Source organism: Malaclemys terrapin, chromosome 4, assembly GCF_027887155.1.
Source record: "Malaclemys terrapin pileata isolate rMalTer1 chromosome 4, rMalTer1.hap1, whole genome shotgun sequence".
Lineage (NCBI taxonomy): Eukaryota > Metazoa > Chordata > Testudines > Emydidae > Malaclemys > Malaclemys terrapin.
In genome coordinates, this window is record NC_071508.1 from 14,068,669 (window position 1) to 14,091,453 (window position 22,785).

The 22,785-nt window shown below is 44.0% G+C and overlaps 2 protein-coding genes across 8 annotated transcripts in view; one reads left to right on the forward strand and one right to left on the reverse strand.

The window, feature by feature from the left end:
• The window catches only part of EIF2D (eukaryotic translation initiation factor 2D), a 35,990-nt gene extending 17,240 nt beyond the window's left edge, over nucleotides 1-18,750 (forward strand). The window contains exons 7-16 of one of the 4 annotated variants that reach the window (XM_054024914.1): nucleotides 35-152; nucleotides 1,118-1,163; nucleotides 2,261-2,364; nucleotides 4,736-4,894; nucleotides 5,556-5,645; nucleotides 6,004-6,099; nucleotides 6,640-6,760; nucleotides 7,405-7,579; nucleotides 7,686-7,767; nucleotides 18,625-18,715. In XM_054024914.1, coding sequence (XP_053880889.1) covers nucleotides 35-152; nucleotides 1,118-1,163; nucleotides 2,261-2,364; nucleotides 4,736-4,894; nucleotides 5,556-5,645; nucleotides 6,004-6,099; nucleotides 6,640-6,760; nucleotides 7,405-7,579; nucleotides 7,686-7,756 — 980 coding nt within the window. In that variant the 3' untranslated portion in view covers nucleotides 7,757-7,767; nucleotides 18,625-18,715. Of the gene's footprint in view, nucleotides 1-34; nucleotides 153-1,117; nucleotides 1,164-2,260; nucleotides 2,365-4,735; nucleotides 4,895-5,555; nucleotides 5,646-6,003; nucleotides 6,100-6,639; nucleotides 6,761-7,404; nucleotides 7,619-7,685; nucleotides 7,947-18,624 lie in introns of those variants that run through there. The other 3 variants (XM_054024912.1, XM_054024916.1, XM_054024913.1) reach the window with 3 other exon arrangements.
• Nucleotides 8,565-22,785, reverse strand: part of RASSF5 (Ras association domain family member 5) — a 98,897-nt gene continuing 84,676 nt past the window's right edge. For all 4 annotated transcript variants that reach the window (XM_054024921.1, XM_054024922.1, XM_054024923.1 and 1 more), the window contains 4 exons: nucleotides 18,804-18,917; nucleotides 15,791-16,088; nucleotides 12,567-12,682; nucleotides 8,565-11,451 (listed from right to left, as the gene is read on the reverse strand). In XM_054024921.1, coding sequence (XP_053880896.1) covers nucleotides 11,299-11,451; nucleotides 12,567-12,682; nucleotides 15,791-16,088; nucleotides 18,804-18,917 — 681 coding nt within the window. In that variant the 3' untranslated portion in view covers nucleotides 8,565-11,298. The remainder of the gene's footprint in view (nucleotides 11,452-12,566; nucleotides 12,683-15,790; nucleotides 16,089-18,803; nucleotides 18,918-22,785) is intronic.

Consider the following 22,785-nt stretch of genomic DNA (forward strand, 5'->3'; position numbering starts at 1 on the left):
CAGAGGCCTGTGAGAAATGTTTGTGTTTCTTCAGAGCGAATGGATGAGTTACTGCATCAATGTTTTTTTCACGCCTTAAAATGTAAAGTGAAGAAGTCAGAGCTCCCTCTACTGACCAGCACCTTCCTGCGCAACTATATGTTCTCATGCTGGTATGTGGTAAGACGACCATCCTTGGGTTTGCATGGTGGGTTTAAATGAAATTGCTGTGGGACAGTGAGATATTTAGGATGAAGCTGCTGCCTTTCATGTAATTCAGGTGTTTATGGTGCATGTTTACACTACAATTCAATTTATTTGATTGCCAATCAACTCAAGTTGGCTAACCAGTTTATACATCCTACCCTGGACTGTCTCCCTCAATTTCCCTCTTGAATTAATTGCCAATGGCCATTTGAAGTTAAAAACCCTATCAGTGGTTCCCAAAGTGGGATTGCTGGCCCCCTGGGGTTCTGCGGGGCGGGTATGTCCCTTGAGGAGTACTGCAGTGGGGTCAGAACAGTGTTCCAGCACTTCTGCTCCATGGAGGATGCCATTTTGTTCTCAAAATGGCATAGTCTGTGCACCATGACCTTGCACACACCATGTGTGAGAGATCATGCCAGTGGGGGCATTCTGGTAGTGCCCATTCAGGACTACACCACCAATTGTAGTTTAAGTGAAAATAGGGGGGGGTGTAATAACTGCAGACTGCTTACTTCTGGTTCCTTTGTGAGTCTATTTTAAAAATATATATTTTTAAAATAATAAGAACATGAAATGTATGTCTAACAACTGAAAGGGGTTTGGGAAGGTTGGTCAGAGCCCAACAGGTCCTTGGCAGAAAAAAGTTAGGAAATCACTGTATGTTACAGACATGCTCTTGGTGGTGTTACACCTAACACACTGGAATAATCAGCATTGCCTCTGCCGATTTCAGAACAGACTCCATTATCTCAAATACAACATTTAAATCCACTTTCTCGCCTGCAATTCATATTCACACCACTAAGAAGCTTTTAGCACAGAGATTCTTGAAAACTGCATTTATTGTTAATCTTGCCAAACATCAAATATTTTTCCTTGGTTCCAGCTATTTCTTGTAACTTAAAGGTTTAATTGTTTCATCTGTTTGTAGCCCAGAAGGACAACAATTAGACATAAAGAAATCAAGCTACAAGAAGGTGAGATTTCTTGATATTTACGTTTGTTTTTTTTTAAATATATATATAAAGTTCTTAGGCCCCCTTGTAAAGAAGCCCTTCCCAAAGACATGTATTGTAATCTTTTCTCTCATCACTTGTTCAGTATCACCTTGGTGGACCCATACAAATGATTTCAGGACAAGTTAGTCTATCAAATATTGCTAGCTCTGTCTATACCATTTTTTGCTGGGGAACACCAATCAAAACTGGGAATCTATTTTGCTAGGTACTGTCCATACACAGACTAGGAGATCGTCCCCAAGGAATTTAGACTTGGTCTATAGTAGAAAATTGTCAGCTTGACTATGATGCTCAGAAGCATGAAAAATCCACCCTCGAGTGGCGTAGTTAAACTGACCTAATCCCCAGCGTAGACAGCAGTAGGTTGATGAAAGAATTATTCTGTTGATTTAGCTACTGCCTCTCGGGGAGTGGGATTACCTGCGCCAGTCGATGTAGGCAGTGTTTACACTGAAGCACTGCAGCTGTCCTGCTGTAGCATTTCAAGTGTAGACAAGCCCTTAGAAAGTCTGATTATTCCTGTTTTACAGACAGGAAACTGAGGCACAAAGAAGCGGTGATTGGCCCACGGGCACCCACCATCTGTCGCAGAGGTGGGAATTTGAACCCAGATCTCCTGAGTCCCTTTCCAGTGCCTTAACTGCAAGCTGATCCTTCCCCGCTGGGATATTCTGATTACCATCCTGCTGTTTTCCTCTTCACTGCTAACATGATTTTAGCAGCTGCTCTCTCATAGGGGAGAGCAAGGAATTAAAGTGTTGTCAGCTGGGAGTAGTAGGTGGCCCTAAGAAGGTCACAAAACAAATCAGTTGCAGACCCAGTAATGGAACCTGTGGTGTCTTGCTCTCAACACTAGACTGCACTGAGCATGCAAAATACTGCCACGGGCCTGTTACATTTATGGAGCTGAGGAGTTGGTTTTGTGACTTACTTACTGAGATGATGGTGCAGATTCCAAAGCAGAGACGGGATGGCTTGGGTTCACTGGCAGCATGAACACAAATTTCAACGTACCTGACTTTTTCCATTATTTCTGCCTGATGTTTCCCCTTCAGCTCTCCAAGTTCCTGCAGTACATGCAACAGCAGAAGATCATACAAGTGAAGGAGCTGAACAAAGGGGTGGAGAGTATTGTGCATATAGACTGGAAACACTCCGAGTAAGTTGTTATAAATGGCACTGAAGTTGGTAGAGATGTAAAATGTTGTGATCTCGCTGCTTTTTTCATAGGAGTTAGGGATGTCAGACTAACTACCTGAGGTGAAATTTGGTTATGTACCTCAGTTCCCAATTTAAATGGCTCTTATATTCTTTACTTGTCCTAAACTGTTATGTAGGGGTCGTGTAGAATAGTCCACCCAAGAGGTGGGTGAACTGGTCTATCCGAGCTCCTATGTAGCACTTTACAGAGGAGATAAGTAACATCATCCCCAATTTACAGATGGGGAAACTGAGGCACAGAGCCTCATCTAACATGTCTGCTTCACAAGGGTGAGATTTGATTGTAAAGTGACATATTTAGATGAAAGAGCCACACCAAGTGGTATTACTATAGATTTTTGATAGTTTAAGGCCAGAAGGGACCATTAACTCTTTCATTTTGACCTCCTGCATAATACAAGCTATTAAATTTCACCCAGGTATCCCATTATTGAGCTCCATAACTTGTCTGGCTAAAGCCTACCTTCCAGAAGGGCATTCATCCAGTCTTGATTTGAAGACCTCAAGAGATGGAGAATCCACCACTTCCCTTTGTAATTTGTTCCAGTGGCTAATCACTCCCTGGTAAACATTTGTGCCTTATTTCCAGTTTGAATTTGACTGGCTTCAGCTGGCAACCATTAACTTTTGTTCTGCCTTTCTCCACCAGTACCTGGTATTTTAGAACCTGGTATTTTCTCCCCGTGAAAGTACTTAGAGACGCTCATCAAGTCACCTCTTAGTCTTTTGGATTAGCTAATCAGACTGAGCTCTAAGTCTCTCACTGTCAGGTATTTTCTGCAGTTCTTGAATCATTTTTATGGCTCTTTTCTGTACCCTTTCCAATTTTTCAACATCCTCATTAAGTTGTGGACAGCAGAATTGCACACTCTGCATGCAGGTAGTCTAAAACGTCTTCTTTTCTTGGATGCGATGCAGTGTTGAAATTTGCACTTCCAGACTATACATCTTCTCCAGAGTGTTCACCGGCTTGTACTTCACACATCAGAAATCTTGTGTGTGTGTCAGAAAGGAAAACATACCACATCCAAGGCAGTCATCACAGTTGTTTCCTTGTGGTGTAGAGCCATCCCTAAAGGAGAAGGACCCTCTCTCCCTCACTGTTGCTCCTCAGGAGTTCACCTGGCAACTGATTTAAATACTAATTGTCATTGCTTAGGTCCACCCCTTTGCATTACTCGGACTTCAAACATTGGGTCTGATTGAAGACCCAGGGGTTCAAGCCTTATGCTCCTCCCAGAGATGCTAACAAACAGGGTGTCTCACCTGCCTTGTTTAGGGGTCTAAAACCCCAGACATGCGACCTCCTGACAGATCAAACCTGCAACTCACCAAGTCTCTTTACCTCCAAGCACAGGGTTGCAGTCTCTGATGCTGGGAAGCAAGAACAGCGCTCTAATTAGCTGAGCCTTGGCATACTTATTTAGCAGACTGAAATTCAGCACTTGCCCCTGATATGTTTCCTGGTCTCTCTTGTTCTGTCCTACTCTTTCAAAACTGGTCATTTCCCAGTTGTCTATCTGAACTCCGTCCACTTTAAAGTGCCACACTTGTGTCTTGGAGGTTTTATTTTTACCTAGTAGGGATTGCAGCACTTCAGCTATGATGGTATTCTTGTCAATATGGATATTCTTAATCACATGGACAGATGTTGCTGTTAGTACCCCCTAAACCTTTTACAGCAAGAGATTAGAGGAAAAAGAGTTCCTACCTCTTTAGTACACTTTGGGTATTTGGTAGCAATTCATGTAGTCACTTTCACCTATGTGGGGGGTGTCTTTCATACAGAAAAAGGGGGAGAAATTTGAAAAAGGAATAAGGAAAATACAGTTGTAAACCCCACAAAACTGGCATTGGGATTTAGGGGCAGGTTAGTACCTGAAGCCACTTTGGCTCTCTCTTTAAAACCGTGTCTGTTTCAAGTAACTGGGAAACTGTTCTGGAGTCTAGGACCCAAGGAAGGGGCGAGGGGCTGTGCTGGGTATTAGCAAGGCAAGTCAGGATGCTTGTGCAATCCAAACCCTTTTTTTACCTCCTGATTTAAAATCCTGACCATTGCTGCTGGCTCTTAAAATCGGGCACCCTACAGAGGACACTTGGGTCAGGTGCATCAGCCAGGCCTGCGCCAGTAGCAGAGTGTACCCAGGAAAGGGGGGAGAGGGTGTGGGTCAGAGTGTCTGTTTTGGGAGGACTATTACACTGCTGAGAAGCTGGAGGCTAATGTAAGAGCTAAACAGTCACCAATACTTCCTCACCCAGGAAACTATTGTGAACCTGAGCTCCCTGTTATTTTCCCTATTTCATTTCAGCATTAAGTCATTTGTTGTCCCCGAAGTAGTCTCTGCTGTGTCAACTGCCCCAGAGAGTAAATGTGGAGATGGAGAGCAGCTGTACCATGCTCCTGAAATCATACCACTCTATGGCGTCTCAACCAAAATGGCTCCACTTTTCCAGGAGTCAGGACACAAGTAAGTGCTAGGAAGATAGGATAAAACCATAATTGTCCTGCTAAGCCAGCATTCAGATAGGAGATGTAGAGGGGAAGACCTATGCCAGGTGCTAAAGGGAATGGTGATAGTTAAGTCATCAGCACCTTCCCTCAGTCAGTATTGAGGCAATGTCAGAGCGTGCTGCTAGGAGCACTTGGCTGTTGCTGGTGACGTTGTTGGGATCAGAGGAACAATTGAGGCCCTGATGCTTAGTCACCAGAGAATCCCTTAGCACTGTTTACCAGTATAGGTGTGATAACTCAGGTGACCTGGCCAAATTCCAGATCAGGTATTTACAGTCTACTTATGACATTTTCCTTTGAAAATTCAAGGGGATACAGTGTGTTCTACCTTACTACACAGCAGTTGATGAGAAGAATTGTCATGTACTGTTAAACAGCTGCCTTGTTACCCCCTCTGGGGTGAGATTCTGTGCTGTAGTGCTGCCCAACGGGGGGACGGAGGTGACTTAAGACACTGTTGTGCCCCCGATTCAGGGCTGGAGCAACATGCTGTAATTTAAACAGCCTGTGGTGGCAGCCTGTGATCATCAGGATGCAAGCTACTCTAGAAGTACCAAATGTTAATATGAACATCTGATTTCTTAATGCAACATAGTAACAATTTCCTCCTTCTATAGGAAAGGCAGCATCCTCTCCAGCAGCGATGTGAGAAATATTATCATCAGCTATGTAAAGAGTAATGAGTTGGTTGATGAAACAAACAAGAAGTGAGTAGAAGTGAATCTTATTTGTGCATCTATTTTCACTAGTCAAGCTAAGTGCAGTGCAAAAAGTTAATTTATTGAAAAAATCTGTTTGAGTAGCAAGTAATATTAAAAAAATTAAGATGTTACACTGATCAAATTACCAAACTACAGCACAAGTGCACTAGACTTGTGTGGAGGCCAGTGTAGCTTTTAAGTTAATCACCTGTTATGGTGGATTTGGTTCAGCTCCCTTATTTGCGAGCAGGTCATGGAAACAATCGTAAATGATGGCATACTTGATAGAGAACATAGGCTGTATTTTCACATCTCTGGGACAAGATGGGCCAGGCTTGCATCTAATCAGCTTGTTTTATTACAGTTTTGTAAAGGTGAATCCAATCTTGTGCGACTGCCTGTTGGATAAATGGGAGCAAGACGAGATCTCAAAGCTCAAATGGGATGATCTCCTGAGCAGGTGACTAATGTTGTTTCCTGACTCTGCTTTAACATTTGCAAAGATTCAGAGTTAGCACTAGACTACTACATGATGCAAAGCCATGTCTAACTCTAAGCCCTGAAGTAGGCAGTGGCTTCCTTATTGTCAACATAAAAATACCTACAAATAAACCTTAATTTGTAATGAGTTTAGTAGATACTGCTAAGAAAGTGCAAGTTCCATTCTTTCTTTTCTTGCCACCTTGCAAATGACTAGTAACCTAAAAATGTAATATTTAAAAATGGATAATAAGTGTTCACAAGGCAAGTCTAACAGAACCTAGTTCCGTATACGGAATCTATGTACATACACACACACACACACACACACACACAATATAAATCTATCCTGGAACACATCCTTACATTTATATTAGAACAGCCTTAAACATGTGCTCAGAACTTTGAGACCCTTGATCACTCTTATGGTCTACAGATCTGTGGAATCCCAGATTTAATAAAAAGATCTTGTCCATCCTGCTGTATCTGACAAACTAAACTCAAGCCATACCTTTCTCAGGTGTCTGGAACAACTGCAGCCTTACCACCAGGTGACGTTTTTTGGACATGAACCCATTGTGAGGAAAGGAAACCTTGATCCCATCGACATAACCATAGCACAGAGATCATCCAATAAAAAGGTAAAGGCAGAGAGAGATGATAGGGAAGAGGTGTGGACGATTAACCCCTCTTTGGATCTTAGTCCATGCTGGAGCTGTTCAGCACTTTTAGGACAGACCTTGCTGGAGTTCGGGGCTTCTGCATAGCCAGTCTTGCCCTTTGTGGAGGAGAAGTGGGGGGTGGGTCATAGTAGCCTGGGCAGTTGGGAAAGTGCTCCAACTTGGCCCAGGACTCTGGTGTAGTTCTGTGCTAATGAGCACCGGCTGTCACTCAATCCTGCAGGTTAGAACTCTAAGGATTAGCGTGCATTAAAGATGTTAAAATTCTTAACACAGCCCTGGCATAGAAATTATCAAGCACATCACAGTGCTTAAGTGCAAACAAATGATTGTTTGTGGGGGGAATTCTTTGATATTTTGCCTCCAGCTGTGCTTTTATATGTATATATGTAGGTGGAGGGGGGGCGTTATAAATTAGAACAGATTGTATTTAATCGATCGGAAATTTTGTATATGAGCTTATGATGTGACGCTAATGAGGAAACTCTTAATGCCCAGTTCTAATCAGAAAAGCAGGACAGGGTCATAACTGCTGTTCTTACATAGGTGGTGGTAGATTTTCACTTTGTGGATTATTTTCTTGTGACAATGGCTAAAATCCACAGGTGACCATTATTAAGAATCTTGAACTGTATGGCCTAGACCCGCAATTAGTTGCCAACACTCTCCAGCAAAGAGTACAGGCCAGCGCCACTATTAACACACTACCTGGGACAAAGGACAGAGTCCAGGTCCAGATTCAAGGCAACCAAATCAACCATCTTGCCAAGTTGCTGCTTGGTAAGTTTGAGCTGACATGGACGGTGTCAGTTATAAAAGGTAAATGTTTTGATTATAAAACCTAGCTCTGGGATATACTTAAGTTGGATTCTTGGTTATATTGCAGAGGAATACCAGCTACATCGGAAATATATTCAAGGGCTGGAGAAGGCTCCAAAGCTTAGCCGGAAGAAGTAAATATGTCTAGTGTAAGAAGTATTCAAATCTCATTATTTATAACCAGTTCTGCCTACAGCTGAGGGTGAAATCCTGCTCCCCTTTAAGTCAATGGCAGTTTTGCTGTTGACTTTCATGAGCCCAGGATTTCATCCAAAGAATGTAATTGTTTTAGCTGTTCAAATTTTTTAAAATAAAAATCTCAAATGTCGTCTTCTTCCAGATATTCTACTAAAGCGTTCTAATGGGTTACCAAACGGCTGGCTTGTAAACTAATCTTTAACATGCTTTTTTTTTTTTTGTTAATAAAAGCAGTCTAACAACTAAACAAAGCCTATTCCAGCACATCATGGCCTAGAATTCATACCTTTAGTAGTTTAAAAACGTTTTCAGTTGTCCGCATCCCTTCTCTCCTCCCCGCCCCCATATTGAGTTTTGACAGTGTAATAGACCACATTGGACCCAAATCAATTGCAAAATTTGGTGTAAATACAAAAGGGGACTGTTTATTTTAAGGCTCTTGTCTTGCAATGAGCTTCATAGTCTCTTATAAACTGCTGACTAACTTCAATAAGGGAAAAGCTTAAACATGTTTTATAAACACTAATGACCTTACACTCAGATCCCCTTTAAACACTGAGGGCACCAGACAACTTTAAATAGAACAGACACAATTCTTCTTAATCGTTGACTGTTTTATTATCTTTCTCTTACACTGTTTGCATCGGAACCAAGTTTCAGAACTTCCATAAAAGCTGAGTGACTTTTAAAAAAAAATACCACAGAATTAACAGGGAGTAGTAAAAAATAAATTACAGCATTGCAAAAATGCATTTCACTGTGCCACAGAAGCTTTACTATTCCATTCTATACATAGTTTTTACAGGTTGTACAGCTGACAAATTTCACACGTACACTAGGCAACACAATACTAACCAAAGGCACTGCCAGCAGTATTTTGCGTATCTGAAGGAAGGGGGCCTTTGCTAATGTCTAAAGTTTGTGCCTTTGGCACAGGTCACTTGACTGTGCTTTGCAACAGAGTTTCAAGGTTTTTCCTTTTTAAATGCCCCCTAGCCAACAAAAACAAAAACAGCCCTCCCTCTTTGCAGGAGGTTTTCAGCAGCATTCACCGTAATTGCATAAGAAGCCATGCCTTCTACAAAACCTTAAAGACATGCTGGGGGTCTAGAGGGTGGGATGGTCACTGAAGGAAAAAAAAAATAATAATCAGTAAAAACACCCATAAAACTTCTAGCCAGTGAGATGAAATTTAAAAAAATTTGGATCTTGCTTCTCAGAACCAATGACATTTTACAGTGTGCTTCTTCTTTCTGCTCAGTCAATATTTGTACAGAATGCTTTCGAGGTCTAAAGCACTAAGGGCTAATTACTTATTGACCTCACAGTGTACTTGTGAAGTCAGTAAGTATTCTCCCCATTTTACAAGTGGGCAAACACCCACAAAGCCTGTGATTTCCTGAGGCTGTCTCTGCTACCTCACGGCTGTTAAAGGTCACCTGGGGAAGGAATACAGTACAACTAGGTGCCTTTCCCTGCTCTGCAGCCCTATTATCAAACCCGTCTGTGCTACTAGCTAAAACATAAGCTACCAGCTGTGACACAAAGTGGCATCTCTACACAGTGGCAGGCTTTCTAAACGGTGCGGTCACTTTCTCCCGTTTAAAACATGCTTAGATATAAAACTGGAAAAAAACAAAACAAGCATATAGTCACCTTGGGGGAAAACTGACAATTCCTTCCTCCTCCCCCCCACAAAATCAGCTTCATCCCTACAGTACTTCAGAGAACAGGCAGAGGGAAAAGGTGACTGAGGCCTCTCAGAAAAGCCCTTCCCAACCGCTGATCCTCATTAGCTTTACAGTAAAGATTTTACACTTTAAAAAAAGGCACTGAGGTAAATCTGACTCTTAAAATTGCCTTCTGTCATCACTTTGCATCTAGTGGACTCAGACCTCTGAAGTGGAATCATTTCACCATATAACAAGTTTCAAGGGATGCTTTCAACTCAGATAGTCATTTCAGGTGTTCCAGCTGCACCTACCCCTTTTCATGGCTTTACCATCAGGTTTCCTTCCTTTTCACACATCCCTTTGTTGCTGTGCGAAGGATCTATGCAGAGAAGGGAAAGAGTGAAACCGACTACACACAAAGTGCTTAATCCGATGCATTAAGAGGAAACACTGGAAAAATAACCTGTTAAAAGTAACACCTTAGATTAAAGCTTTCCAGACAGAAGTGTAATTTTTAAGTTGGCATCCTTCAACATGGGGAACCCTATACCAGCCACATGGAGGTGTGTGTAACCAGGAGCTAGGACTGGATTAATAGCAGTAACTGTGTTGTCTCCAGCTACAGCAATATCTAACTGTAAAAGGCTAAGCTGTTGCTCTTAGAAAGGGGAGTAATGACATTCTTGTTGCATTCTCCCAGCTCTAAGCACCACACACGTGGCGGGGTGGTAGTCATACAGGGAACCTAGCAGCCTCTCATCTACGTGCAGAAGGAAGACAGTGGGAGGATGTGGAGGCTCTGTGGGTGGTTGGGTGCGGGTGCAAGAACAAGAGGTGAGAGGATAATAGTAGACAAGCTGCAGGAGACTGGGCAGTTGCTGTTCTTCTGCATGGCTGGAGATTATGCTCCAGTTTTGAAGGGTTCTGAACTGAACCATCATCCATGTTCCCACCTCAACCATCTTGCATGTAAAAAGAGTAAATGTGTAAAACATTGGTCCCTGAGTAGGAAACTGGCAATACACAGAATAGCCGCACTCAGCATTCGGGAATATTTGCTCCCAGGCGGAGACTGGCTGACCAAACAATCCTACTTTCACACTCAGTCTACTTTATCTTTTTAAAAAAATTCCCTAGAATGAAGGTTATCTAAAATCCCAATAAAACCTACTGGAAAGACTATGGTGGACTTGGAGCCTTCTTGGCATCTGACTTTTTATGTTTCAGTAGCTATCTTAGAATTGTGCAACAATCTGTTTTGGCATCATCGAGAGCTGCAACATGCACATGATCTGGTGCAACCAACCCCTGTTGCTTTATCTGCTGCTTCCTGTGGCGCCACCTAACTTATGAAATGACAGAACTACACAACACAATCACACACAAGGCAGCCGCAGCATCTTAAAACAAAGCCAGCAGGCAAGTTGGTGGGAGGAGGGTGAAAGAAATGCAGTTCTATCCTGCCCAACACAATAACCCAGTAGATATTCCTATTTATTTAACATTCAGCCGTTGCCATGAAGTTTCTCTGCTCGGCGACTCAATGCGACAACTGAAAGCTAAGCAGCAGCTCTATTTGGTTTATTAAGGGCCTGCAGATTTAAATCGAGGCTTTCCATTCTTTACTGACGGGCTGTGATCCAGCGATAACGTCTGAGGGAAAAGAAATGCAACGCTTGTCTCTTTGTGGGGTGCGTCATTCCTCAGACAGAGGAACAGGGAGAAAGGGTCAGACAAATCTGAGGTGTCCTGAGAAGTCTCTTTTAAAAAATATCTAGTTTAGTCTGGTACTATATGTGCTTTGTTTGGTTATCCAGGTTTTCCTCCTGCTTCTTTCAAAGTCTCCTCCAGTCTTTGTTTAAACTTGCTGTACTTCTTTTGTACTTGCTGAATTTTGTCTTTTTCCTCTCTGTCCAGTATCATTAAGAAATTTTGTAGCTCTGGGATAGAGAATGCATCCCACTGCAAAGAAAGCAAAAACAAAGTGAGATGAGCAGACAGAATACCTCCTCCCCTCTGCTTGCCTGTAACATACACACTGTGATGTATTGTGCAGCTCAGTGCTCGTCTTGAAAATCAGAGGAAAAGACACATGCTACCTGGCAAGGTCAGTTAGTTAGATTTCTATATACAGAAAGATCTAGTTAACTGGCCTTGCACCTAGACGCTGCAAGTATCTTTCCCCTGATAGAGTGGGTCGGGAATTTTTCAAACCAAACATTTTAATCAAAACCAAAACTGTGGGAAATGGGCAGTTTAGACAAAATGAAAAATTTCAATTTTCCAATAATGCATGTCAGGAAGTATCCCTGAGAAATACTGACAGCTAGGCCATAATTTTGGAATTTAGATACACTTAATTCTGCTTTTTTGATCTCTCCTTGGGGCAGGACTGCTCTCTTGTGGTTAGAATCTGGACTACTTGACTATGTGTCAATGCCCTATACTCCTTAGCAGCTGACAGATTCATCTTCAGCACAGGTGGTAGTCCTGAGGTTTAGCTTGAACACTCTCTGAAGTTCTAAGTTGCTGTACTGTGTGGCATATGAAGCCGTAGGAGGCTGTAGGTTTATTATACAGCATAGCATAGGCCTCTATTTTAAAATCAGTGGATTAGCTATGGCTCCATTTAGCTAATCTACTCTGAGGATTAACTGTAGAACTGCATTGCTTAGTTCTATAAACAAACAACCAACAAATGGATTATGGTCTAAAAACATCAAACAGGCCACAGCATTTTTTACAGATCAGGTTTTTAAAAAACACAAAGTTTTCTGCACTACACTGATTGACTAAAAGGTTCTGAAAAAACACAGGCTAAGCTCAAGGAATCCTTTGAGATGCTTTAATATTTATTCTTAAGTGGAAGGTTGGTGTCTAATTCAGTGTTTTGGATGATCAAACCGTAACACAAGGAAAGTAAACTTGCTCCCTCTTGTCCTCCAGCAAAAAAAAAAAAAAAAATCAAGTTGTGTTTCTACTACAGTAAGTCTCACGGGTTTGTTTAACAAGGCCCTGTGTTTTTGTAAAGCTATTAACATTGGTGTGAGAGCCAAAGGAAAGACTCCCAGACATACCTCAACTTCCCCCGTTTCATTTTCCTTCAGCACAAAACTGAGAACATCTGTGTCAGGTCCAGCCAGCAGCCGGAGATACAAGGGGTATTCTGTTAGAGAGAGCTTCTGGAAGAGAACTGCAGGGAGGAAGAGAGAGATTCTTTAGGATCAAGGGCAGGAAGATGCTCAAGAAGTTACTGAACAAACACAGCATAGGTTCCAAGGCATCTTGAGCTGGACTTTATTATTAAGAGTCACTACGGGACTACCATCTCCAGCAAAGGTGTTTAGAAAGGGCGAGGCTGCACAGACTAGTGGTTAAAGCAAATGATTGAAAGTCGCAACCCCTAGATACTAGGTCTGCTGCTGATTAGCTATGTGAGGTTGAGTAAAAGTTCTGTCCAGATTAAGGAAATTAGAATCAGTGTAGATACAGACACCTGCCAGGGACAGACTTCACCAGTGCAGCTGAATCTGGTCACACATCCAGGTTAGCTGGTGTAAGCCCCCCTACCCCACATTCAAGCTGAATGTGCTGTGAAGCTTAATTAACACTCTTCATGAACAACACACTCGGCACTGAGTGTCTGAAGTGAAGCCCCCAAAAGCCCTATTTAGGTGCCTAGGCAAGTGGCCTCGTTTTCCAAAGGAGTGAAGATCCTGCAGTTCTATCAATGTCAACAGGAGCTGCAGAGGGCTCTGCCCTTTTTAAAAATCAGGCCACTTATTTAGGCTACTACATTAGGATTTAGAAGCTTAATGTTATGCACCCAGTTTAGAAAGTCTTGGCCCGAGGGCTGTGAGACCCTTCAATGAAAGGATCTATATAAACACAAACTATCAGCAGGGAAGAGCCCACCCCACTGGCCAACACAACCAGGCACAGGTAGACTGGAAGTTGCTTAGTGTGATGTACATAAATTCATTGAGTTGGCCCCCATCCCAAACCCACTTTCTAATCTGTCCCACCCCAAAACTATGCTGTTTAGCCCCCTTTTGGGTGGGGGGTTGTGTGTGTGGGGGGGAGATTTTAACAGACAAAGGGGCAGCAATACACCCAAATCTCCTGGAATTTCAGTGGGAACAGGGCACCTAACTCCCTCACATGCTTTTGAAATTCCCACCCACAGTCTCCTACACTGTTTTGCACCAAGACTGTCTTGCCATTACAGTTTATAGTGCCAAAGTAGTTCAGCTTCCTGTGATAGTGTTTCTGTTGGAGTGCTAATGGTGGATTTTTTTGGGGGGGTGGGACATTAGGGTAGTGGGAGTTGGACAGTGGAGAGGCAGATGACATAATTATGAACCATGGGACTAGAGGAGGAAAAGAGAAAGCGCGACAAGTCCATTCAGAGCAGCTGCACTCCTTGCCAATTTATAAATACACTTTTAACATAAATATCTTGTTTATAAGGGTGAGTGGGTCATGATGATTCTGCTAAGGTTAAAACTCCAGAAGTCTATATGAGTCAATTAGAATGTCAATAATATTTTGCAAGTACCAAAGATAAGGCACCATCAGAGATCAGTGTTGATACACAGAAGCCAGGGACACTAAGGTGTACACTGTTTGGAAAAGTGCTGTGCATGAATAGCAGAGGCCCCAGGGCTGACAGGACCACGTGGGAAAGACTGAATTCCATGCAGGTGGGTGTCCAACTCAAAGGGATGAGTCACCCTGAGGAGATTTTGAGCCTCCACAGTATCAAAATTTAGTACATGATATTTTTAAAGCACGCAGCAGTCTGCTATAACTGAACTGAAAGGCCTGTGTTATAAATGACTAAATTTCCATTGATTTCGCTAGGAGTTGTCTCCACCTATGGCAACGACTCAATTTAGCTCAGGCTACAGGGGGCTCACAAGCTAGGTACACCCAGGCACTCATGCCAGCCAGTAAGTAGCAGCTCCTAGCTTCTGTTACAACAGCTTGTATTCCACAAAGGTGGCCATATTGGCATCTCAGCTCTGACACAAGACCCTGTAACTTAAGCGGGAGCTACTTGTGGTGCTGGAAATTAGAGCTTGTGTATGCACCAGTGAACATTACTTGTTTAGCGATGAAACAATGACTCCTGCCTTAGCCAACGGGGGCTGGCCCTGAAGCAGAATAAGGCAGTAGGGTGATATTTTTACTACACAGTGGGAAGGCAAATATTGCCCAGGGATTTAGTACGCTGCAGAACAGTAATTAAACCTTCCTTAGGTTCCTAAATAGCCCCCCTCTCTGTAATATCTGAGCACTTTACCATCTTCAATGTATTCATCCTCCCAACACCCGGGAGGCTGCAAAGCATTCTGTCCTGTAATCTCTATATAGCTCCTTTCACCCTGAACACAGCACAGCAAGTAAGATTATGTACCGACTCTACGCAGCCCCTGCTACAAAGTGGCAAGTGTGTACCTGGTCACAGAAATGCTCCACCCAGCTTAGGGCAGGGAGTGACTTATCCAACAATTGCAGGGGGAATTTGTTAGGCATATTTGATTATCTAAATTAGATTTGGGCCAGGCCACCCCTAACTCCTGCAACAAGTGACCACAAGAAGTCAGAATCAGTGTGGTGGAAGGCCACATATACACGGGTTGGTTATTATAACTCTTCCCTGATGAATGTATTGGTAAGAACACCGCACAGCAAAGCAGATCTTCCCTTGGGAAAGCATTGCCTCTGACAGCTCTGCTATTAGGAATAACACTTATGAATGAGAGGAAAGATGGCTTTATGGTTTAGGCACTGGACTGGGACTCCACAGATTTCGGTTCATTGCCCAGGTCTGCCACTGACTCCCTCTGTGAGCTTGGTCAAGTCACTTGATCTTTCTGGTCCTCTGTTCCCCACCTAATATACCTATATTTATATTATATAATATCTCCATATCTCACAGAACTGGAGGGGACCTTGAAAGGTCATCAAGTCCAGTCCCCTGCCTTCACTAGCAGGACCAATTTTTTTGCCCCAGATCCCTAAATGGTCCCCTCAAGGATTGAACTCACAACCCTGGGTTTAGCTATCCCTCCCCCCTCCACTGGGCTATCCCACCCCACACCTGTAAGACTATCGTCCCTTTGTCAGTCTTTGGAGCAGGGGCTGTCTGTATGTGCAGCACCTTTCCCAGTTAAGGCCTCTACTGTAACGCAAATTACAATCTTACCAACTGTGGCAGAGAGGAGAAGCATCTGGGAATTCCCCTCTCTGCACTGAGCCCCCATGGGACTGGTTGCTCAGAAGGGCGTGAACTCACCTTGCCCATCTCTCTGCATCTCCTTGAAAAGTGCAAACTTCTGAGGGTTGTCCACCACCATGAACTTCTTGAGGAGCCCCTGGATCACCTCGCTGACTGTGGTCGTGCTGCTGATGTGCAGCTGCTTGACTGCATCCAGCGGCAAGTAGAAGGACGTTCTCTTGTCCGTCATATCAGCCAGATTCACCTCCTTGAGGGCATCGTAGATAGACTGTGGCCGAATCCCTGCTGGCACTGTCACAGGCCGGCGCAGTTTCAAGTGCACTTTAATGAAGCCCGTGTAAGTGCCATCCTCATTCTAAGGCAGAGGAGATAATGAAAGTCAAGTTTCAATGAGCTCTCATGGGGCAAGACAGGTTTTCAGCTAATGCCAGTATTTCCCACCCCCAGCTGAAGGGGGTTTTGCAGGACTTAACCCAGTGGTAGACATGGTGAGCTGACTTTCTATAGTGCTTGAAACTTGCCTATTAATAATGTAAAAGGAACTAGCAATTTAGGTTTAGTCACTACAGAATTCTTCCTGTTCCTTACTATTCAATAATGCCCTAGGATTCTTCCCCGCCCCTTGGCTGTCTCATCCTGTGTAAACTGTTCCTGCTACAGAGAAGAGTTATGGAAACTAACTGACATTAAATACCGTTTGTGCCTGCAATTACACTTCTCTCTAAAGCCATCTCCAGTTAAAGGAGACAGAACGTATAAGCATCTGAACTAGGGTTTCCGGGGGTTGAGTTGGATAGGCAGGCTGTTTTCATAAGGTTTTAGCTCCAAGTAGTTGAAATCTTGCAGCTCTCCATCTTAAATGATGGAAATTTCATGAGATTTTCACCATCCTGGGCCAAATCTGGAGATTAAGGCCCTTTACGCAGACTACATGAGAAATCTAACCCTGGTTAAGCATGGACAACACCGTGGGTGCCAGGCTATAACAAATTCTGAAAGATGAGAACCTCTGGAACGGATTACTCAGGTACTGCTTCACAGCTGTCAGTCGGGGCTGACGTTAGTTGCTACAGAGTCCCAGGACTGCACAGGTTACAGGCAAAAGATGGCCCATTTGCCTTAAAAGAAAATGATCCAAGAATAAATAACTCCTTTGGAACCCAGGCTACTCCAATGTTAATTCATGGATCACAAAAGTTAGGAGACGGAAAAAGATCCCTTTGATGACTCCCTGGCTACGGTAAAGGGCTCCTGCAGTAGTTTTTGTTCACTTCAGTCGTAGGTGATGTCTGTTTAAAGACAACTTGGGGCTTGTTTTCACAAACTGACAAGCTACCGGAAAACCATAAACAACTGAACTCTGGTCTCTGAAATTGTAAAATCTCTATTATTTCTGTTTTTAAAACCTCCTTCGCTCTGATCTATGGGAACTTGTGAAATTTGCTCCTTTTGTTAAATCTCCTTTGTGAACACAGCCATTCTCTTGGCCTCCCAAGACTTACCAACAGGGTTTGGTTTACATGGTTGTTTTTTCCAAGCCGTAAACAAGGCTGCAATCAATGGCTGGAACTGTAAGCAAATTACTAGGGGTCCCACAACTTTGTTTAAAAGTTTGACTGTGGTGGAACAGAATGGCACATCTGTTTCCCCAAGGGCTCGATGTCACCAAATAGGCTGTGTAACAGCTGCTGAACTGCAGTGATGCAGCTTTCTAGTTAACATGATTCATCTAAGCAAGAACAATACAGCCTGATCTATGTGTGGCAAATCATTGGCTGGACATCGAAATTACTCTGAAAATTCCCCCACTGGAAAAAAATAATAATCATAGATCCATCGTCTGAACTGTGTGGTGGCTCACGCCAAACGGACCCGGGTACAAATAAGGCTGGTGAATAAGCACTTTAGGTGCTGAAATAAGTGACCACCCTCGAGACCGAAGCCCTGAGTTATCCGTAGGACAGACCAGGCCTGATTCAAAGTCCACTGACGTTAATGGGAATCTTTCCACCAGTATAGTGGGCTTTTGGATCAGGCCTGGACAGCACAGACACCGGCAATGCACATTTTCCTCCTTATCTCAGCCACACCTCACCAGCAGGGCTAAGCAGCGAGCTCAGTCTCCATGGCACAGTATTTAGCCTCTCCCGAGACTCCTATTGAGGGAGCCTGGCAGGATGGTGGATTTTTTTTTTTTTTTTTTTTTTTTTACCATCGACACTTGTCTCCAAGGCAGAAGCCGAGAAGCAGCTAATTCAATGTACATAGTGGCTACTGAAAAGTCAGCAAGTTGCTTAAGACTGGATTTAAGTGCTTTGCTCTACTGAGGTCTTATCCAGTGAGTACAAATTTCAAAAGCACTTTTATGATGTAGGAGCTTAAGTCTCATTAAGTGAATTAGGCTCCCAAGGCACTTAAATGCTTCTGAATTTTTTACCCAGCATGTTTCATACTCCCATCAATTAGCAGTACAGTAGTGCCCTGACCCACCAAGCAGCGATTGGGACCCCTTGGGATAGGGGCTGTATCGACACAGGCTCTGCCCCAAAGAGCTTACGCTGTTCTCCTACTTGCATAACAGCAGCCTTGGGCACAGTCAAAGTTAAAATCCAGATTCAAATGCTGCCCCTCTCTTCCCCCTGTTTAGACCCAAGTTTTTGATTCAGGCCAGTCTGTAGCCTTAAGAGTTTCAGGAGAAGACAACTGCTCAAACAGGTTAATACAAATGCTATACTCAGAATTCATTTGTCATACTGCGGTTCAAATGCCAGGCAAGCAGTCTCTGTACTGGTAACTGATGCAGTTACCACATCATCTGATTGTCTGCCCTTTACAAATGCAGTTGTGTCTTCTATGCATTTATACCCTCTGTCGGTGTGTTTTCCTCGCAGTAGAACCGGATTTCCTGCTGCTGTTTGGCAGATGAATCAAAGATTTTGGAGCTATCCATGTCGGGTGAACTTCACCCCTGTGCAAAGGCTCAGCGCAAGGCCTAGTCACTGCTGAAGCCGGAATTAAAAGCCTGCCCTTTGTGCCTGAAGTAATGTAGACAGATGAATAAAATACATACCAGCTTCATCACGAAGCAATTTGTAACCTTGGCATTGTAACTGTTGATTATCTGTTCAATCTCCTGGGTAGTGGGAGCTTTGGGTTTTTCTTCTGCTACTGCTTTTGTTACATTCTGAAACGAGAAATAAATAATAGTAAATACCTTCAGTGTGTACGTCACTTTGCAGCCATACGAATGGTATGCTCTTCATGGCCCTGCCTTTGCCAGGATATACATATAAGCACACAGACAGACACAATCCCTGATCCTGAGAGTTTACACTAAGAATGATGGAGAAGATAATGCCAGTTATTGCTATTATTTGTATGGGCGATTTGGGCCTCTAGGCCCTACAAGGATCAAGGCCCCACTGTGCACAGAGAACAAAAAACTAGTCCCTTCCCCAAAGAGCTTACAATTTAAGTAAGAGCCAACTGATGACTACAACCTCCATCAGTTGTCTGCTCACCCTCCATCCACTGGTAGCTGCACTTCAGAGGTGTGTGGAGCGACGTCTCCTTCATTATTAAGAATGTTTCTTAATATTTATATTAGAAGCCCCAGCCATGCAGCTCCATTTGGAAAAGGACACGCACAGTGAACCAGCCCCCTCCACAATAGCGTAGAAAGGGGAAAAGTTTGGCCAAAGATGCATAGGCCACCTCTTAGCACCCCCAGCACCATTTTCATGGAAAGTTTTGTGGCTTCCTTAATTTCCCTGTAGAGTGAAGAGGGTTTTGCCCAGAGGACACTTCATTAAACCTGCATGGAATTTTCTCAGATGGATGAAGGTGTTTGGATTTTTTTTTTTTTTACCCTACTGGAATTCAAACATATAGTTCCAAAGAATCTAAGTGATTTCAAACCTGATGCTTAAAGCTCTAAGCTGTCCCTTCGGGAAAGCTGAGAAATGCCACATGGGTCTATGACGCAGGAGGGTCTGAGATTTGAGCAGTCGGTAATGACAGGCAGATGGCTGATATAATTCCAATGAGTTCGTCAGTGAGGTATTGATCCAAAGTGCTCTGGGTGGTTTAATGACTAGCAGACAATGGCTCCTACAGGCTGATCAATGGGAAGGCCAATGGGGGGGTAAAGGACCAGACAAGCCACAAAAGGCTTTTGCTCTCTCAGGGTCTTGGATGCTGCCACACCACACGCTTCATCTGTAAAACATCTCCATCTGCCACGTGCCAGCGGCCTGCAGCATCTGCATAGCAATGGGTGTTCCATTCAGTGGGCTTGTCACGTTTGCTCCTTGCAATCTTGGTTCTGGCAGTCCCCGAGAGAAATATTTCTGGGATAAGTGCTGCTGATGGCAAGGAAAAAGAAAGAATGGCTTTCCTGAGCCACTTCCCACAGCACTGCAGAAAGACATTCACGCACTGCAAGCATCAAGCAGCAGAGATTGTAGAGTTTCGTGGAGGGGTCAAAAGAGGGGCTGGGAAACAAGCGGCACAAAATAAAAATCTCACCAAGGATGGGGAATGTTTTCGCCATGGAACAGACCTGTGAGCCAGCAGCCAACACAGGAGACCCGAGGGAGTTGCATTTATTATGGCAAGTTGTGGGCAGCATCCCCAATGCTTGCAATAAGCCCTCGTGCAATTAATGAAAGACACAAAGTCCAAACTCCCTGAGAACTTGGGCATCTTTGTTGAGCATGACTAGAACAAAAGATCATCATGTAGCCAGCTGATTGCTCACTGCCATTTTATATGGGGAAGTAAGGGCACTCTCAGACCAGCAGGTTCATCCAGGCAGAATTTGCAGTTAAATCTACATTGGGTTCTTCCTCCGAGCAGTGCGTTTTTAGCAGCTTCGGAGGAGTTTGTAATTACTTCAAAGCGAAAAAGCGATAACTCCACATAAACCGTGAGCAATCTGCATGGCTAATCCATAACACGCGCCTGCCCAAAGGCTTTAGTAATCCAATCAACGCATTCACAGCCTGCCTTGGAAGTCACTCTGTTCTCTATTGTGGGGGAAACAGAGGGACAAGGATTCTTTCCTCTCCCTTTCATAGGTTTTGGTGAATTTCCTTTTGGGAGGCTAAATTACAGTCAGATGCAGTGTGTAGGAGCGGTTCACACACAGGTCTTTTACGTAAGCGTATTCATTAGTCATTAGAGACAATCGGAAAAACACCAGTAATCAAGTCCCATCACAGACAGAGACAGCTCTGGGGAGCGAACGAAAAACATAACTGGGTATTGAGAGGATTTAAAGAAAAGGGCAATAAACACTTCTGGATACGCCTGCCATGAGGGGCTTATTAAGGAGGCTCATTAAAAGCCATGATAGCCTATTTGAACTGTGCTCCCAGCGATGTCAACAGGAATCACGGCACCTTTGAAACTCGGGCCATGGATGTATCTGAAGAAGGCTTAAATTCAAGGGGGTGCTGCCAGCTACTTCTAGACCCAATATACGGAGCCAGATCCTCAGCTGGCCTAAATCGATGTAGCTCCATTTAAGTCAATGCGGCGATGCTGATTTACACCAGCCGAGGATCTTGACCGTAGAGTCTGTAAAAATCAGCTAACTCCATTAAGGGAGAAAGGGGGATCTGTGAGTTTTCTTGTTGCCACCTGTTCCTCTGCAGTGCTCCTGCCACCGAGCTTGGCAGGCAGGGAGAGGAGCCACGGGAAAGTTGCTATATGGGTCCTGATGCCACCAGAATCCAGGGTTCTCTGAGCAGCATGAAGCCTGCTTCTGTGCCCTACGAACCCCATCAGAGGGATCAAGCAGGGGTCAGTGCCAGTATGGGAGACAATTAAGTGCTTTTGGGAGGTATACAGGAGTCAAGATGCTGCCTCCCCATACAACAGGTTCTGCGAGGTTTGGAGCAACTTTCCCTGTGCCCCTCAACTACCATAGGTTCTATCCCCTGGCACAGCACCTCCTCCTTGGCAGAAAACACTGTCAGGGAAAGCAAAACCAGGGAGAGATTACAAATAAGTCCTCCCCTTCCACAGGTTTACATGCAGGAGGGAAGCAAATGACCCAGGTATTTTCTTGTCTGCAAAACTTCAGGTGAAAAATCAGACTCCGCTCACTGGAATTGGAAATCTGTTGCAGCCTAGAAATTCATTAAAAGCCAAGTCTCCTCTTGCTATCAAAGAGTTTACATATAATTAAATTAGAATGGTCTATGAACTGCAAACTTTAGACAGATTTAGGAGAACCCAGGGATTAAACGGTAATTAACTGACAACCACAAATGCTCTGATATTTGGGGGAACCAAAAGAGAGCTTGCAAGACTGGCCCAATGAAATCAAAATCTCCAGAGAGAGTTCCAGGAAAAGTATTAGCATGTGATGGCGCTGGCAGAACTGACTGGGCTAAGCTGGAGCAGATGCCAGAGCCAGATACACGTGGTTGTTCATGCTTCTGGTTCAATGCGATGAAGCTGTGATCACAGAAGATGTTTTGGAAAAAGATCTGCTCTAGTTCAGACAGGAATAATCCCGGGGAAGGTCTATGGCCTGAGTCATGCAGGAGGTCAGACTGGGTGATCACAGGGGTCCCTGTGGATTCTAGGACAGTGGCCCTAATGTCCTCCAGGGAGATAACAGAACAGTGCTGGTCTTAAGTGCTTCCTTTATTGACTCAGGACTCTGATCCCGCAAGTGAATCCAGGCAGCCAGGTCTTTGTGCTCCCATAGATCCACGCACAGGATCAGCGCCATAAAGAGGTGCTGAAAGGAATGGAGACAGCAATGAATGCAGGGCTCAGGGCAGGCCATTTCCAGGACGAGGAGATGCACCAACACTCTCCCTCAGATGGATTATAGCCTAGTCCAAGCCAGGGGCGGGGGGACGGCGTTATCGAAGTTTGCATCAGCTTCGCAGCAAGGTCAGTGGATGTGTTTGGAGAGGCCCAGGGACTGGTCTATTCCTGGCTCCTTGTACTGACTTTGAAGATGTTACTGATGAATCACAGCAGCCTGACTTGCTAGTGCCCACAGACTGAAAAAGCAGCGAGGTAATGAAACA